This window comes from Solanum verrucosum, unplaced genomic scaffold (genome assembly GCF_900185275.1).
Source record: "Solanum verrucosum unplaced genomic scaffold, falcon-dt-bn FXZP01000261.1, whole genome shotgun sequence".
In the NCBI taxonomy this organism is placed as follows: Eukaryota; Viridiplantae; Streptophyta; class Magnoliopsida; order Solanales; family Solanaceae; genus Solanum; species Solanum verrucosum.
Genome location: NW_026019969.1, coordinates 4,390,365 through 4,404,843, shown reverse-complemented (window position 1 = coordinate 4,404,843; position 14,479 = coordinate 4,390,365). Strand labels below are relative to the sequence as shown.

Below are 14,479 nucleotides of genomic sequence, written 5' to 3'. Positions count from 1 at the left end.
AAAGAAAAGATTAAAGTTTAAAGGTTCATTGTGGAGAAATACTACAAATGATCTCATTTCTCATCTAACTTTGAACGAGCATATCTCCTAATATATAACGAGTTAGAGGGCCTACAACCTATCCAATTGAAGGTATTTGAGTCTAGTTTCAAGCAAAACAAACAGCTCGTTAAAACGATATCGGAGTAAAAAGTTATGTTCATTCTACGACAGACGCGCGCACTGCCTAATCACTGCGGGACATGTGGCACTTTAGAGAAAGTCAGCCAAACTTGTTGTTTTTATATTAGAAGTTTGGGATATACTTTCTCATATACTCAAAAACGTGTAAGGACTGGTTTCAAGTTATTTCTTCAAGTTTTTCTCATCTTCAATCCACCAAAGCTTAAGGTAAGTTGGTTTCTTCAAGAATCAAGTGTCCTCCTCTCCATAGACCTATAGATATACTTAGCTAAATGTTTTATTGAAGAAAAAAGTATTGTTCTTAGAGAATAAAGAAGGGCAGGGGCTTCTTTTCTTTGATATATAGGTATGAATCCTCTTCTATCTTCATAAATAGTATTCCAAAGATGCTTTAAGTATAATTTGCGGGTAGGACTCACGGGACGGTGATAAGAAGTCGTGGGTCTATTTTTACCCATTGTATTTGATATTTTGGTGAGGAGGGAGTTTGTAGAAGGTTGTATTGGCTGTTGTTTTGACCAAATGAGGGGTCAATGGTATTGTATTGAGGAAGTAAGCTGATTACATTAAAACGGAAGGCGAGGTATAGAGACCACGACTATTATAGTTCTTGAAAGTTTGTCGCTCACCAAGTGTTTGTTGAAATTCCTAAGTCACTAAGGATATGTTGTAGCTGGTTATATGAGCTCCTATTATTTTAATTTATGACATTAGTTCTCTACCAACTTAAACTATGAGCTTATAAAGGAATTTGACATCGTTAACAAGGAACCGGTGGGATGGTGATTGGAGGCCATGAGTTTTACTTTTATGTTAAGTATGGATGATTAAGGGGGCTGGTTCTTTATGGTTAAATGACGAGGAGTAATACTAAACATGTAAATAAGTCATAAGCCTACTTGGAAAGTAGAGAAATAGAAGGGTGTGGTGATACACCACTCATCTATGGTAATTGTTGAGATTGTAGCTCGCGAACCATTATTGTGTTTTTGGCATTGTTGTGACTCTTGATTAGTTTCTTATACTATCCTTTTATGATTTTATGTTATAGATAAAGTTGTCAGCAAAGGAGTTTGACGACATAAGATAGTAAGTCCCGAATTAAGGTATGTAAAGCTAAAACCTTTTTTTGCCCTTATGGCACGACGTAAATTCGCATGTTCTTCCGATAAGTGTCACTATAGATTCTATGATACTTGAAAGAAAGTTATCCTATTTTATAAACCCTCTCATGTTGAGTCCTAAACCTATAGAGTTATAGTACTCTTCAAGGAAGCAATATGTTTCACACAACTACATTTGTCTACAGTTGGAACTCTTAGAAGTTAGCGATGTACTTGTTGCATAAATTTAAAGAAAGCAGCCAGCACAGACTGTTCGTAAGTGCATAGGTCACAAAATATATGATTCTCAAGCTAAAGAATGTAATCATGAATTGTATCACGAGCTATGTGATTAATGAATTAATTATTATAAATAATTGCAAGCAGCTAAGATTATAGAGTACTCTGCAGCGTAGGGTTGGTATATTTAGGGCTACTACGTGTGACGCTACTCTGTGCATAAAATTCAGATATAGTCAGTTGGAATTTCCCGTCGTGGATTCACCTGACTGATACAAGCCTGCAGGCAGACCATACAGGATCCCTTGGATGCGTACTTTGATAGACCTCGTTACTAGATTATGAGATTTCACGCGTGGTCGTGACAGTGGGCTACAGATGCCATACAGGATTCACTAATCGCCGTCAGTAGGCCATCATGTGATTCCCTGACAGTTAGCTATACAAAGAGCAAAGAAGCGATATAATGAAGTAAAGATATCACTTAGGCAAATTATAGGGATTATATATATATATATATAAATGACTAAGCCATGAAACGTTCGATGAGAACCCTTGAGGTTGGTCACAATTCCAGTTACGAATTATGTCTCCTACATACACATGCCCAGATTTGCCTATCATGATATTTAATGTCTACTTGTTATTCAGTTTGCTTTACATACTAGTACATGTTTTGTATGTACTGACGTCCCTATTATTTTGACGTTTCATTTGTATCACTACAGGCTCAAGTACTCAGGACAACAAGCATTTTCAGTAGACTACAGACTTCCAGTTTAGCAGTTGGTAAGCTCCACCTCTACCTGGAGCTATCAGATATTTAGAGCCTATATTTTGCTACGTAGGTGCATATATCAGAATGGGTATGTCGGGGCCCTATCCCTACTAGTTATCAAATTCTCAGAGGCATACTTTTTAGAGGCTTCGTAGACTTAGTTTTGTTTTCGTTGTAAAGTAGCCTAACGGGCCCTTTTGTTATTTATGTTTTAGTATGTGTCTTCATATAAGTTCCGCTGCTTATGAATCTTCAGCTTTGGCATGAAATTAGTAAGATATTTAGTAGGTGCTTGTGTATATCCTTGATGTCTGCCCCTTTCTAGTTAGGGGTGTGACAATATGCCCTACTATTATACAAATGACTCACATATACCCTTTTCCTCTAACGGAAGTGAAAAAATTAATTTTAATTTTATTTTTTATTATATGTTTTTTTAAAAATAAAATATAATCTCATATGGGTATATTTAATCCTCCTCACACATAATTTTTTTTTAACTTTTTTTTTTGTTTCAACGACTAATTCAAAGTTATTATTTTGATGGTCAAATTTGTTTATGTTTCACTAATTTTCTTGTAAAATTTATCATAGATGACCCATTTTTTTTCAAATACAAAAACTAAATAACAATATAGTCGAAAAATAGTTTTAAATTATAATATAGCCACAAAAAATTCGTTTTAAAATTTTCTCTTTACACTAATTAAGGAACAGAAGAAAATAATAAAATAAGAATAAGAAACTCAAATAGTGATAATCAAAGACGTCAAAAAATAATTGATGTATAAAAAAGATTAAAATATACCTTGAACTTTGCTAGAAGTTCATATATGTGCCTACATAATTTTTAAAAAAAAATTAAAAGTCAAAAATATAAATTTAAAACTATTTTTTCACTTCCGTTAAATTAAGAGTATATGCGAGCTCATTTTGTAACGGTAGGGGTATATGTGAGTCGTTTGTATAACGGTAAGGGTATGGATGGGCCACTTTCATACGAGGGGCATATCAGCTCCAAATGACAAAGTTGAGGGCCCTTTTCCCTATGTTAAATCATATAACATAAAAATCAAAATCGCAATAAGACAATAACTTGAGGACCAAAATTACTATTTTCCCATATTTCAATTCAAAGATAAGGTATCTGATTTGATAAGAATTAAAATTACGCGTTTGAAAGGAATATTTAAAATAAAATTGATTTTAAATATACTTTTTAATAATTTTAATATTTGAGTATTAGAAAAAGAATAGATTCTAAATTTGTAGGCGTTTTGCCATATACAATAGAAACTAAATATTTTTACTATTTTTAAGTTGGATTGAACTTAAAATGAAAATTGTATTTTGATTATATTTGTGCAAAAGAAAGAAGAAATTATCATATTTGAATTTATGAAAATGGAGTAGTTGAGAAGATTTTCAAATTAAGCTTTCAACTTCAAGTCAATTTGAAATTTTCATGAAAAAAATGATTTTCAAATAAAATGAAAGAATTATTTCTGAAAAAGTATATAGTTTTTATGGCCAAACATATTGTGATGAGATTCTTTTACTCCGTGCTAAACACGATTAAGTTCATTAATTCAATATATTTTCTAATATGTGTTATTATCAACTTTTTACCAACTAAATATTTAACTAACATATAGTTAATCCATTTTTTTATTTCTCAAGATATTATAGAACAAATTTATGATAAATCAGACGATAGTGAAACACATCATTTGACATCACACTACATTTTAAAGATGAATTTGTTTGGTGGTTCTCTAGATAATCTTGTTTGTTTCTTTTTAACAAATCATATTTTTTATTTCACGAGATTTCATCTAAATCTTTAAACTTTGTTCAAAATTAACATTTAAAACTTTCTAACAATGTGTGTTTCTCAACCGTGTTGATGTCAAAATCTACATCAAATAAAATATGTCATATTACTTTTATTTTATAAAAAATACCCCTTCTTCTTTTTTTTGCACAAAATTGGAGCCAAACGCAAATAACTTATTGTAATACAATTTCAAGATCAAATGAATTGAAAAAAATGTGATAAGACATGATACGATACATTTTTGATTCACGAAGAACATGACCTAAATAGAATCGTTTGAAAATCAAGAATTAAGGCAGATTAGTCAGGATTATAATTTCAAAATATCTTAGTCCGGGAATCAAGAGTGAGGACCTAACACGTTACTCCAAAATGTCATATGACTGATGTGACGAATGACAAGATTATTAGTGTTCAAGCATCTTATCTAATTCTACTAGATACCTGCTACCTCCTATCACATATACCTGTTTTCCTGTCCACCAAAATTAGAATAGACGAAAATTTGTGTTTATCTCACTTAATCAATAAGTATACTGTTTTTTCAGATTAACTTAATCTATCAAGGTCATTAATAAGCATACAAAAAGATTGCTTGTTTTCATCTAGGGCCTTCAAGTATCAAACAAAATAATCTATTGTTTATTGCACAGTACACCATCATTTGGATAATCATTTTAATATGGTTGTATATTGGTAGAGCCCATGATAGATACAAAACAATTTTAATACACATTGAAAATTACGTAGTTTTCTTGCCAACCCATTTTGAGAAAAAAAAATGGAAAAATCAAAATAAAGATAAATTGTTTAATTGAGTTTTCATATGTCAAAATAATTAAATCTGTGAAGTCATTTTCCAGCAACTCCAAGAAAAATGATGTATTATTAAGTTTCATTTAAGTATTTATTAGTAATTCTTTTAGCAATTAATTAATTAATTAATTATGTTTGATGATTTAAAAAAAAATAGATATATATATATTCCTAAGACAACAATAGGATGTAAAATGGATTAGACTTTAATCCCCTAAATCCTTTTTAAAGATATTTTAATTTTAGCTTTTTACGTATTATTTTAAATTTCATATCAAATCAAAGCCCAACACGTAAGGCAGGGGACCGGGTATGAGCGGGTTGTAAATACTTTTTATTTATTTTTAAACGGATAAAATATATAATTGTTGAATCTGCCAACTAAATACCAACCAATTTTATTTTTCTTTAATACACGTGAAGACCACTTTCTAAACTTAGCCAAACTTTTTTTTTTTTCCAATTATTAACGATCTCCCTAACTAATCCCATTTTATTATACAATTTCTTAAATTTATATATGCCTTAAAAAGCTTACAGTTTTTAGCTAGTGATTTTTTTCACTATTAACATTAGTTTAAGATAATTTTGGGTTCAAGGATTCGATTTGTTCACCCACAATAATTTTTTATTCTGATTAGAACGTATTCATGTCAAACTTTAGGATTAAAGTTTGAAGTATTTTATTCTCATTATTGTTTACAAAAAGCACAAACTGTAATCTTGACACCCTAATATATAGGATAATACAACAAGCTTATAATTAGTCAAGGAAATTGCAATGAAGCAATAATAAACTTGATTAGGTGCCTAATAAAGTTTTAATTTAATGAATAGTTGAGTAGTACTACTTTATAAAGCATAATCTAAGAATCTATTGTCAGTTCAAGACAAACCGTGTCCTTCACGCATTAAACTTGTGTCCATAATGGCAACAAAATTAGGCGAGGAGTGCAGTAAAATGAATAAAATTTGTTAGGTCTTAATTAAAGATTTTAAGTCTGATTTTTATAAATAAATCAAATTCTTGTAGGAAGTAGTTTCTTCCTTCCTAGACCTTATGTAACGCAAGTTCAAATTAATCGAATCTTTCAAATAAAACTTGAATATCAAATTAAAAATTAAAATAAAGAAAGAGGAAATGGAATATACAAATCATTTTTCCTAAGACTAATATTTGTTCAACAACTCAACTCTACTATATTTGTTGGGTCTCAGATATTCTACAAATACCTACTAAACCAACCTAATCTTACTTATTGCTATAATATTCAATTATTCGGAGAGAAACAATGATGACATTTTTATAATATATAAATAATTCCACAGTTTTTTTTTAAAATAATTATTTTTAATGATTTTTTTTGTCAATTTTCTTGAGGATAACTCCAATCGACTTCAAATTTACAAGTGTAAATTGTACTCTGCGGGGTGCATGCATTCAGTATGGAGAAAAATATTTTTCAATTTTTTTATGTTCGATTAACTTAAATGTTTTGACAATTTTTTTTTTTCAAATGGACTTTTAAGTCTCTTTTAACCTTACCATCCCATTATCTGATCCACCAAATCACCCCAGACCCCTAGCTGCTCTTTTAGGGCCGGGTCTCCGAGTTGGTTCTTAGGGTCGAGTCTCGAGGTTGGATATTGAGGTCATAATCAAGGGTGAACTAAATTCCGGAGTCTTAATATTTGAGACATATTATTTTTGTTTTTTTGAGACACTTACAATTACAACATTAATTCTTCGTTTTTTTGTTTTTATTTGATGAAGGGGACCATATGGCATGGAAATGGAATGGGAGGTGGTGAATCGAACATATTAATTCTTGAATATGAACTTAAAAATAATACTCCTTCCGTACCTTGTTAGTTATCGTGATAAAGTTTGACACAACCATTAATATTAAGAAAAAATTAATAAAAAGTGTTGTTTAATCAATATATTATCCTTTATTAATTCTTTAGTTTTTATTATATTAATTTTAGAATAATTAATGTACAGGGCAAAGTTAAAAAAGATAATTAATTTTCTCTTAATTGTTTAAATTGCCAACTATTTTAGAACAAATATTTTTATAAATAACAACTAAAAAGAGACAGATGGAGTAACAGTGAATTTTGAGTAGGATTTGAGACAAGAGAATGTTTTATTTAAAAAAAAACATTTTCATAAATAAATTATATTTCCTCTATCTTTTCTTTTAATTTGTAGGGAGGAGAGACATACAAGTGTGAGAATAGGCATTGCACAATTTTTTTGATAATTAGTACTATTTTTGTTCACTTTAAATTGTTATGGTTTTCTTTTTTAGAGTTAAATTATAAAAAATTTGACAAACATTTTATAATGTATTTTTTTAATCATATTGATATGCAAAATATTGCAATTTATAGTATTTTTCGTATAGTTTTTGAATATCTAATTTTTTTGTTTACAATATTGAATTAATGTAATCTAATTTAACTTTGAAAATTAATCAAATTAACTTTCGAAAAGCGTAACATGACAAATAAAAGCGGACGAAGGGAGTAGTATTTGATATTTGGTACTTCATCAGCTTGACTAGTCAAGACTCAAATAAAAATATGTACATAAAAAAATACTATTGAGTCGAGAAATTTTGAAATCTAATATATGTAAATAATAAAACAACGTTTTAACCTTATATATTTAACATAATATTTTGACAAAGAATATTTAAATGAACCTCTTAACACTATATCAAAAATGATTTTTGCGGTAATTAATTAATGATAATAATTTAATTACCGATAATATATATTTTTTGCAGCAATTAACATTCTTTGTAAGGTCCCTAAAATTTATAATGACATTGAATCCATTAACAATTAACTAATGTTGATTAAGACCTTAATGCTCTTATGAATATGTATATGTGATTATTGGTAAAAGTTATTTTTGATATAATAATGTTCTCTATTGAAGATTTCTTCATTTATAAAAAAAATTATTCTAATTTTATAAGTGTATAAGTTATGATAGTAGATTTAAAGTTTTTGGTGTAGCACCCCTTGGGATTATAAATGATTTATGTAACACATGCATATTTGACTAATTAAATGCAACATCGTGGTAACCACTTGGATGTTTGGACTTTCGACCCCCACCCATTTTTCTCCAACGTCTCTATTTATTTGTCAAATATTTTTTAATTTAATTTTTTTTTATTCATCATTTTTACACTATTAGTTAAAAGATATAAAATGATAAATTCACTATTTAATCATTATTTTTTTTAGTAAGTGTATCAAGTCAAAATTTAACAAATAAATAGGAATAGAGAAGGCAAAGTAGTACATAATTCCTTCAAATTCTTTTAAAATCAAAGTCAAGTAAATGGTCATACTAACATTCAATTCCCTTTAATTACTTAATCTCTATACATTAATTACATACACTATTTCTATTCAAAGTGGTAATTAAGAAGTACTCTTCAACATTTAATTTCAAGATTCTTGCAATATCTCAACTTTTTAATTAAAGAATGAAGAAGATAAATGCACAATTTTTAATTACATTACATCACTTGAGTAAAAACTAAGAAGTAGTAGTACCCTTCTATTTAATTTCAAGAATCCTACCACAATTTGCGTATATTCTATACTCTCCCGACTTCACTCTCGTAGACTCGATATGGTTCCTACATAATGATACACTATATAGAGTACATTCAAAGATCATTTTTTACCAACTATTTGGTTTGTAAATTCAAAATCCAATCTTGAAGAGTGGAGGATCTGTGAAAAGATTTCTGTTTTTCTGATCATAAGAATTTGATTTTACATGTGAGAATGTCAGGTAAATGCAAAGTCAAAAAAAGAAAAATTCCAAACAGTCTGTGAATTCTTTTTTTCTTTTTCCTCTGTTTGTTTCATTGAACAGTCTTGTTTTAAAAAAAATCAGCTTTTTCCAGAAACACTGAGTTGTTGTTACTTTACTTGAGCCTGTCATAATCTTACTTGTATGTATGTATAATCTATCTGTATTTTTTCCTTTATTTTTATACAGATTTTTAAATTATGTATATAGAGTTGGTCTTTAATCTTTATTTTAGTGATAGTGAAATGAGTCTTGAGTAGTCTACTTTTTGTCTCCTTCTCCCTCTTTCACTCTCTATCAAATTCTTTATTTTTATTTTTATTTTTTTTACTGCTACATTCCCCATTTTTGTCTCTCATTTAGAGGGTCCCCTCATCCTTTTCTTCACCTTTTTAAGAAGTTTGGGTTTCTTGTTGTGTGCAGCAAAAAATGCATCTGGTATACACATAGCTCTCAGATCAAATCAACCCACTTGAAGCAATTCTTGATGTAGTTTTGTGTCTTTCTTGGATGATTAGTTGTGGTATGTTGCTTTTTCAGCTCAAGTTTTACTTGTTTTTAAGCTTTTTGTTTTTGTGCCCAAATTCTAAAAGTACCTATTTCTGTTTGTTTGTAGTTAAAAATTGAATCGTTGTGCATAAATCAGAGAGAGGAGAAAAGGGGTTAGAAGAAAACCTAAAGTTGTGGAAGAATTAAAAGAACTTTTTTTTGGGTTAAAACATGAGGGATTTTCCTTCTTGTTTTGGGGAAACTGGGGTTCAAGTAGCTGATTTTTCATCATCAGGTGTTAATAAGGCTGCTCAGAATTTGGTAACTTGTGTTTATCAGTGTAAATTGCGTGGGAAATCTTGTTTGCTTAATGTTACTTGGAGTAAGAATTTGATGGGTCAAGGTCTTACTATTGGGATTGATGATAATACAAATCAGTGTCTCTGTAAGGTTGATATTAAGCCCTGGTTGTTTTCGAAGAGGAAAGGGTCAAAGACTTTAGAAGCATATTCTAGGAAAATTGATGTATGTTGGGATCTTTCGTCAGCGAAATTTGGATCTGGTCCTGAGCCATTGGAAGGATTCTATGTGTGTGTTGTTTCCGAAAGGCAAATGATTTTGCTCCTTGGTGATATGAAAAAAGAAGCTATCAAGAAAACAAGTGCCACCCCTGCTGCTTCTGGTGCTGTTTTTATTGCTAAGAAGGAGCATATGTTTGGTAAGAAGGTATTTAGCACTAAGGCTCAGTTTTGTGATAATGGTCGAGTCCATGATCTCGTGATTGAATGTGATACCAGTGGCACCAGTGACCCATGCCTTGTCATCCGCGTGGACAGTAAGCCAATGATGCAGGTAAAGAGGCTAAAGTGGAAGTTCCGTGGTAACCATACCATGTTGGTTGATGGCCTTGGCGTAGAAGTGTTTTGGGATGTCCATAACTGGCTTTTTAGCACATCCGTTGGAAGTGCCGTTTTCATGTTCAAGACCAACATTTCAGCAGAGAAATTATGGGCAACACAGCCCATATGCGATCCCCAAACACTACATTGGTCTTGGTCACAGAGATTCAGAGAGGCTCAGTCGCATGATCTTGGTTTCTCGCTCTTTTTATATGCTTGGAAAAACGAATAGTCAATTGATTGGATTCAACCTTGAGTTCTAACATATACTTTAGCGAGCTGTGATTTATTGACTATGAAATTCAATTATACTTTCAATTTATATACTAGTTAATTTGTTCTTTTCGTATGTTAGTTGCTCAAGCTGTGAGCCAAAACAAATATAGACATTTTTACCTGGTTGATTGTAAATTGTTCAATTATAGTTCCTTTCATTTTCTTTTCCAATTTCCAAGGAGAAGAATATGGAATCCATTTATTCTTGGTCAAAGGCTTCCTCTTGTCGACGTCTTTGTATGGCTGTGATTGATCTAAGAAATATTAACAAGCAATTGGTATCTGCCTTGTTTCAATAATCTCTTCACTTGGTCTATTTCTTGATGCAGGCGGAATATACCTTATCCCGGTCCGATATATATGGTTATCGCTTGCATACTGATGATATACACATATGTTGTTTTGACATGTCAACTTTGATATGACCAATTCCTTGCAGGTGGTTCAATTGCTAATGAAAGTTGATGGACTGAGACCCTGTAGGAATGGTCTCAACATATGCTATTTGCAGCAGACAATGTGGTATAAATGCATCATATGAGCAAATAGCTTCTTTGACCCTCGATGCAATATAAGGATATTGGTATGTGTTGTATCTTGTTAGTTTTTGTGTATTTGAAGTGTAAATGGATTGTGACTGTTGACTTTGATGCATTGAGATTAAGGGAGTTGGTTGGACTGAATACGGGCTAGCGTCTTACCTGATGTTAAATCCATATTTCTTCATTCCATAGTGAAAAAAGCTTAACATACCCCACTTCTCTTGGACACTGTATATGTTCACTTATCCATGGGAAGCACTAAAAATCTTCAACAGATGTAATTTGCCCCTTCAGCTGTTACACAAGCATTCCCAACTAGATTATGTATTATTTTTTTTTAAAAATAAATTGTTTTTTCCGTTTATCCCAGACTTTCGTTTCACCTATGTGTAGCTGAAGCCATAGGTTGTTTTTTCCCCCAGAAATCCCATTTTGTTCTTAAATGGTGTGGTTCTCCATTTCTCGACCTTTCAGTTTTATCATAACCTTCTCGAGGCATGGCAGTGTGGGATTGCTGCAACTGCGTTTCTCCGAGAAATTAATATTTTGCTTTCTAATTCTGATGTTGGTAGACAGTAGTTAATGTTTTTTTTATTATAGGTGACTTACATATTTCTTGATTGCTTACATGATAGGAGTTGTCGGAAACATTTTATGCGAATTGTGAAGAGATATACAGAGTAATTAGTAGCTATATTTCGTAATATACTTCATGCATCAGTTGTTATCTCATCGAAAATCCCATTCAACTTCTAAAAAATTCTTTCTTTCATATGGTTCTTTTTTTTTTCCTTGGATTGATTTTTTTGATGATGATGTGTCCAGTCAACTTTCATTCACCTTAATTGATCAGTCGCTCTTGTCCCTTACTTACGTACCAGGCTTAGTTCGCATAGCTCAGAGCTTGAACCTGTGGTCACAAGTCTGTCAACCTTTGCCACTTGAACTAAGCCTTGGGGCTTGATATTGACCCTTGTTATTTTGAGGTTACATCTAGTAGTTAGAGTTTGCCTTGATTTGGTACCACTCAGTTCACTATAACCCACAAGCAAGGTGCTGGGTGAACCTGCCCACTAAGGTTGGAGCACATAGCTCACACGCTAGGTGTTGTAACTAGGACAGGGACTGGGATCTCCAAGTTGGTACTCGGTCTCCACCACACCGTATAATCATTCCCTCAGAGACTCCACAATGTCCTTTTTTGTTTCTATGTTTTTTGCTTATTAGACCTTTAGTCCTTCTGATGTAACCCAATTCACTCTGTGATAGACAGCTGAAGCGCAAACATCCAACATTGTTTCTTGCCTTTGGATTTTTAGATCAGGCCTCCAATATGCTGATGCAGCAAATATTGCAATTATGATATTTCCTTTAGTGTTTTTACAAGTCTTAGAATTTGATCTAATCCACTATCATCAACGTCAATGTGAGATCACTCTCCATCTCTCAAGAGGATTTATCCAGGGTATTTCTGTAATGACTTTGCATGGTCAAGAGAGAAGCTGTGAAGGGTTGAGTTAAGTTGTTGACCAGCCCTTTCACAAACATGGATCTATTTAACTCATAATGAGCTTGTTTAATGACCCCATAAGCTAATCTGTTGCTTTATTGGCCCTTCAGGCTACAAAGACAGCAGTTTCCAATCTTAAGACCCAATTTGCAAATTCTAGCATCTAGCCTGTTTTATATTGTTTATACTAGGCAGGCAGTATCGAACATGTGTTTTTTTTTTATGAGTCAGTACCGCAATAAACCACTGTTGATCAAGAGAGTGTAGGGAGTAAAATTGTAGGACTGCAGAAATTATTTTAACATATAGGCCTTGAAGCTTCTTATTCTATCTCCTACCTGGAGCCCAGGAATGTTAAAACTGAAATTTCCATCTTTCTTGCTTGCATCAGTTGAGCTGAGGAGGGTCTATTGGAAACAACCTCCCTATCTTCACAAGGTAGGGGTACACAAATTGCATTGGGTACGTTGTCGTTGTTTGCTTACATCATTCATGTTTTAGATTCTTCTTGGGATTTGGATATAATGTGCCCATAAAGCATGCCCTTCATTGTGTGCTACTGGGATTTGCTTATGTTTTGGATTCTTCTTGGGTGAACTTGGCTCTCGGGATTTGTCTATATGACTCTCATGTTATTAACTGATTCTGTAAAAGTGTTAATGAATTCTGCAATTCACCATCTCACTACTTGTTTATTATCGACTTTATGATTTGAATTGTCGATAGTGATGCATGCTTTGATAATCACATATTTCTTGTAACAAAAATGAAGTATGTTTTATCTAATATCATTCCATTAAAATTCATAGGCAACAACAAGAAAAGTAAAAAATAAAGAGCAACATTATAGAACCACCGGAACAAGTGCAAGAAAATCGCAAGGATCAAGAGCACAATCAACCATAACATCAACAAAACCCGAAGCTAACTCACCGAAAACAATGCAGTTCCCATTGAACAACCTCTTACCCACCTTCTTCGCAAGACTATCATAAGCTTTCTTCGCATCATCGTTGTAATTCGGAACCTTCAGATGAACCCTAGCTTTATCCATATCACAACAATCCACTGTAGAAACTTCTTGGTCATTAATGGTGGTTCCTTTCCCCTTAACCCCAACCCATCTCAATTTCAGAATCGGCTGATCAATGCACCCAATAATTGGCTTTCCATGATAAATCAACCCAATGAGAATGCCGAAAGCACAATTATCTTTACCCACAAAACACGAAGTCCCATCAATTGGGTCCAAAACCCATATAAATTGATCAGGAAGAAGCGCATAATCACGATTGTGCCAACCAGTCTCTTCCCCATGAATCGAATGAGAAGGAAATTCTTCAAGAATGACGGAAACTATGGCTTGCTCCGCTTCTGTCGGCACAGGTGACTGGTCCGTCGCCGTCCTTTTCCCTGAACTGGAATCTTGCGGCGTTGGAGTAGTATTTAGGTACTACTTCGGCAGCAGCATCAGCAGCTTTGTTGACAATTTGGGTAAAACGATTAAGCTCCATGTCGCTCAATGGTGTGCTAGAGATTGTAGCCATTGTGCTGATGATTTTTGCTTCAATGGCGATCAACAAACAAAACTACTGTAAAAACTAACGCGATGAAAAACAAGAACGGCAGAATATTTATTTTCTTTATAACAAACTCGTTAAAATAAATTTTGAGTCCAAAGTAATTTTCCTTATTTATAACTCATTTAAATATATTTTTTTAATCCTAGAAATCTGTTGTTGCTATTCTTTGGGTGTACACGGCATAAATACACTTTTATGTAATAGTTCCGTTCGCGACTAGAAAATTACGTTAGTATACCACTTAAGATAACATAATCTCTACCATTTGAGTTAATCATAAAAATCTCCTTTTTCCTTCTCCCTCTTAACGTCCAGATACATCACCCCATCTCTATCTGATACATTACAACTTTGTTTGTATACAATGTATTTGATACAA

The 14,479-nt window shown here is 32.2% G+C and overlaps 2 protein-coding genes across 2 annotated transcripts; one reads left to right on the top strand and one right to left on the bottom strand.

Annotated features, from left to right (window-relative positions):
• Window positions 1-9,131: 9,131 nt before the first annotated feature.
• LOC125815903 (uncharacterized) lies at window positions 9,132-10,745 on the top strand. Its single transcript, XM_049495476.1, has 2 exons — window positions 9,132-9,324; window positions 9,418-10,745. Exon 2 carries the CDS (start codon window positions 9,522-9,524, stop codon window positions 10,419-10,421), a length of 900 nt encoding a protein of 299 aa, XP_049351433.1. The 5' UTR covers window positions 9,132-9,324; window positions 9,418-9,521; the 3' UTR covers window positions 10,422-10,745.
• Window positions 10,746-13,361: 2,616 nt separating this feature from the next.
• LOC125816575 (bifunctional phosphatase IMPL2, chloroplastic-like) lies at window positions 13,362-14,064 on the bottom strand. The gene is made up of 2 exons (XM_049496189.1): window positions 13,875-14,064; window positions 13,362-13,825 (listed from the first exon to the last, which is right to left on the bottom strand). Exons 1-2 carry the CDS (start codon window positions 14,062-14,064, stop codon window positions 13,362-13,364), a joined length of 654 nt encoding a protein of 217 aa, XP_049352146.1.
• Between the last annotated feature and the right edge of the window lie 415 nt (window positions 14,065-14,479).